The sequence below is a fragment of the Lactuca virosa genome, chromosome 8 (assembly GCF_052849685.1).
Source record: "Lactuca virosa cultivar CGN04683 chromosome 8, Lactuca_virosa_CGN04683_v6, whole genome shotgun sequence".
In the NCBI taxonomy this organism is placed as follows: domain Eukaryota; kingdom Viridiplantae; phylum Streptophyta; class Magnoliopsida; order Asterales; family Asteraceae; genus Lactuca; species Lactuca virosa.
The window spans coordinates 286,969,930-286,973,874 of NC_136433.1; the positions used below are offsets into that span (position 1 = coordinate 286,969,930).

General features: G+C 32.6%; 1 protein-coding gene across 6 annotated transcripts; it reads left to right on the plus strand.

Annotated features, from left to right (window-relative positions):
• Positions 1 to 1,170: 1,170 nt before the first annotated feature.
• LOC145133700 (bifunctional aspartate aminotransferase and glutamate/aspartate-prephenate aminotransferase-like) lies at positions 1,171 to 3,708 on the plus strand. Of its 6 annotated transcripts, XR_013718686.1 has the most exons (8): positions 1,171 to 1,537; positions 1,783 to 1,830; positions 1,905 to 1,946; positions 2,023 to 2,126; positions 2,200 to 2,223; positions 2,341 to 2,457; positions 2,703 to 2,778; positions 3,498 to 3,708. XR_013718686.1 is itself a non-coding variant. In XM_079068651.1 (7 exons), exons 1-5 carry the CDS (start codon positions 1,407 to 1,409, stop codon positions 2,368 to 2,370), a joined length of 354 nt encoding a protein of 117 aa, XP_078924777.1. In that variant the 5' UTR covers positions 1,171 to 1,406; the 3' UTR covers positions 2,371 to 2,457; positions 2,703 to 2,778; positions 3,498 to 3,708. The 6 variants fall into 6 exon arrangements, 2 of the variants coding, with proteins under 2 accessions (XP_078924777.1, XP_078924778.1); XR_013718684.1 differs by having other exon boundaries at positions 1,171 to 1,830; XR_013718683.1 differs by having other exon boundaries at positions 1,783 to 1,946.
• Positions 3,709 to 3,945: the final 237 nt, after the last annotated feature.

A 3,945-nucleotide genomic window follows, 5' to 3' on the forward strand; every position in this document is an offset into this window, starting at 1 on the left:
TCGTCCGACTCCGAGTCAGAATCGGAACTTGATGCAGACTGGAATAAAGGGGTAATGGCGGCTGGAGGGACAAGGGTGGGGGTGTCGATTTGTTCAATTTAGAGTTTTCAGAATCGGTTTTTAGATAAAGAGGGGAACGAGATTTAAACTGGAGAGATACCATGATTATAGGGATTATTTTTGGAAGTTATTAAACAAATGACTAAATTACCCTTATTTATTTATTTATTTTTTAATTTAATTTTGATTGGCCCACATTTATGCATACAATAACACAATACTTAGTTAAAACACCTGAACCTATCTCATATATATATATATATATATATATATATATATATATATATATATATATATATATATATATTACAAGTAGTACATGTTCCCCACCCCCCCCCCCCCCCCCCGCCCCAGAAAATATGTAAAACTGGGGCTGTAACACTCACCTTAACAAGCAGTTGACGATTAGTGTTCGAGAATGGATGCGAGAAGGTCGGGTTGTATTGCCGTGAATGAGATATTTAGTTTCCTAACGAAATAATATCATAAATTAATATGTGGAAATGATTGAGTATTTTTGACTAAGTATAACAACTTATCAATTTTTCCAAGTTTGATTATCTCAAAAGTTTATTTAAATAATAAATTTTATCTAAAAAATATTTATTTTAATATTTTCCAAATTTGGTAAATAAGACCAAAATTAATTAAATTCAAACTATTGTTAATATTTTGTAAAAATCAAAATTAATAAATCAATATTTAACTTAATCTAAAATAGATAACTAAATAAATAAATAAAATATATAAGATTTTTATAAATAAATTATTATATATATATTATATATATATATATATATATATATATATATATATATATATATATATATATATATTAATGTTATGAAGAAAAGTAAAGTAAACATTGTGTTTTTTTTTTTTTTTTTTTACAGAAATGGTCCTTTGGTTATGAGTGGGTTATGGGTGGGGTTGCAACTGTGTTTCTTTTCTTTTAGGGGTTATTTTATGTCAATATAGAGATTGTTTGTCACACGTGTTTGCTTCTTTCAGGAGTGATACGTCTTCTGTACACGTGTCCACTGGTTCCTTCACCTGGTTAATCCATCAGATTCCACCGCCTCAAATACTTCTTTATTCTTTTTAATTGCTCACTTCCTCACTTCCACCGCCTCTCCCTTCTTCTGTTTGTCTCTATTCTTCCTGTCGATCGTCTCCACCGCCTCAATCCACAAGTTCTTCTAATCATCTTCTGAAGCTGCGGCGCCACCGCCACCGGCACCACCTGCACCGATTCTCCGGGTGGAAGGGGATGAGGAAGACGAAGAATATGAAGCGAAGAAGAGTTATTCCCACCGCACGACCCACCCACCCTCGATGAATAGTAGATGGTTTGGACCCACGCCATCACCGGTTTAGCTGCCGGCTCCAATACCGCCTGTTTGGAGCCGGAGTTGCTTGAGACTCGCCGCCTATCCCTTTCTCGACTTCGACCTATCCCTTTCTCGACTTCGATCAAGTACGTCACTCTTCAAATTCTGATTTAGGTTTCTTCCGATTTTGGGATTTCCACGATAGTTATCAGTCAAGCTACGCAACATAAAGCTTAAGGGAGAAGGTTTTCCAGTTTTTTTACTTAGCATAGGATAGTTTAAACCAGCTGGTCTAACACAATTTTGATAAAAATACGAGTTGTAGCATCTCTTATAATTAATCTAATATTTCCAAATCAATTGATATCGACAAATATCAAAACAAATACAGGATAACGACTTACTTTGGCTTGGTTTTATTTGGTTTTACGTTTTCAAGGTAAGCTAGAAATAAAACATTAAAATATTTTGTTTTTAACCTTCACAACAGCATCAATGAACCCTGGAATGCAGGTACCCATGAAGTACGAACAACAATATGCAAGAAATTGAAGGGTAAGATCAAATGAAATTTTTTCGGATATAAATGTTAATGATGATTCCTTAAATATTTTTCTTTTGTTTCTTGTAGAGGAGAATCATGTTTCTTACACACCTGATGAAATTGTGGTCAGTAACGGGGCAAAACAGAGTTTACTACAAGCAGTTCTTGCTATTTGTTCCCCAGGAGACGAGGTCTGCGTATACATGTGTTTTGTTTTTTTTTTATCATTTCTGTAAGAAAAATTAAATATTTATTGGTTTTCAGGTTATAATTCCGGCTCCATTTCGGGTAAGTTACCCTAAATCCCAAGCCAAATCGGGCTTAAATCTGTTAGTGAAAGTCCATCAATAACCAGACAACCCTTTTACTTACAAATGTCATGATTTTCGTTATTGTTTGTATCAGGTGATCTACAAAAGACTTTTGTTGCTATGAGAGGTTGTGCTCATGAAGCTAGCATGGTATCATCTGCTTTTGAATCACATTGCTCTCATTTCTGAGTGTGGTTCCATGCTTGAAGAGGTATAATACATTCTGATATGATATAAATATAAGAATATAATAAAGCAAACATGAGTTTCATGTGAGTCAATAGTAAATGATGTAAGTTGCAAGCTTTTATGGGGCTCAAATTTTTTAGATTATCAAACATGAATACAAAATAAATAAGCATATTTAAATATGGGGGGTGGCTCACTTTAATGAGGAATTTCAGATTCTCTCACTTGAATGCCTAACTTTTTGGTTGCATATTCCATGACAAATAGTGAAACAGAAGTTATCATCAGGTGGGAAATATGTCTCTGTAAAATTGGCCATGTTCAGATTGTTTCAAGCAAGCAGGTTGGTTTTCGTTATATGTCAATATTTCCTTTCTGGAAGGTTGTTTGATCAAACATTTATTGTGTAATTCATTAGTTGTGGTGTAATAGCGTAAGTATTGTTCCATTTCACTTATTTAAACTATAAAATATCCATATAGTTCATTTTATTTTAACGATTTGAAATTAAGAATTATTGATAATTATTACTATTTTGTTTAATTTACAGTAACACCTTTGACTATAATGGCACATAACAAGAAAATGTTGATAAATGGGTTTGTTTTCTTAATTTCACATGCCATAAATAATCTATGATTACGAATCTCACCAAAAGACACATTTCATATAGTTAATACATCAATCTACTGAAAATGCTAATATTAATGTTCCTAACTTGCTCATTTTTGGTCCCTAAATATTACTGATTGTATCCTTAAGAGAAATTATTATAATATTGTTTTGGTAAGATATAAGGACATGCAAGATGCATGAAAGTGTACTGAGTTAATTAATGGAAGATGGTAATTTTTTATTTTTATTTTTGAATTTTATAAATAATGAATGTATTTGGTTTTGAATTTGTTTATTACTTTCATTTCCTTTATAGGCATTATACTTTCAAAATCATTCCTATTATAGCATTGTACTTTTATTTTGCATGCTTTGGTTGGGTTGGACATTGCTATTATGATTTTAAAATTTATATAGCTTTAATGTTCACTTTATATGATTTTGCAGAAGTTGAACAGTGAGAACAAAGCTATCAAGGATTTTGGTATTTTGATCATTTGAAATTTTGGATGTCGAGTGGGGGATAACAGATGCTTATCAGGAGGAATGTACGTGAGACTGTTGGTCCCTCAAATGTTCAGCAGACAGTATAGACTCCCGCTATTGTTATATTGTGTATTATAACATCCTATTATTGTTTACAACCATTTTTTTTATAGCAACATACTATAAAAATACAATACAAACTTAAACAGATAAAGTTTGTTCTATATTTAAAAAGGATACAAAAAGGTTTCAACTGCAGTCCAATAGGCATCATTTACTTCGGTTGCACCCAATATCGTATGTGCACGTCGTTTCGGAAAGAACATCGAATCCTTCTGGCCCCCGCGTAGCGGGGTAACCTTTCTAGTTGATATCTAGTTGATATTAAGATTGCGTCAAATTAAAAGGT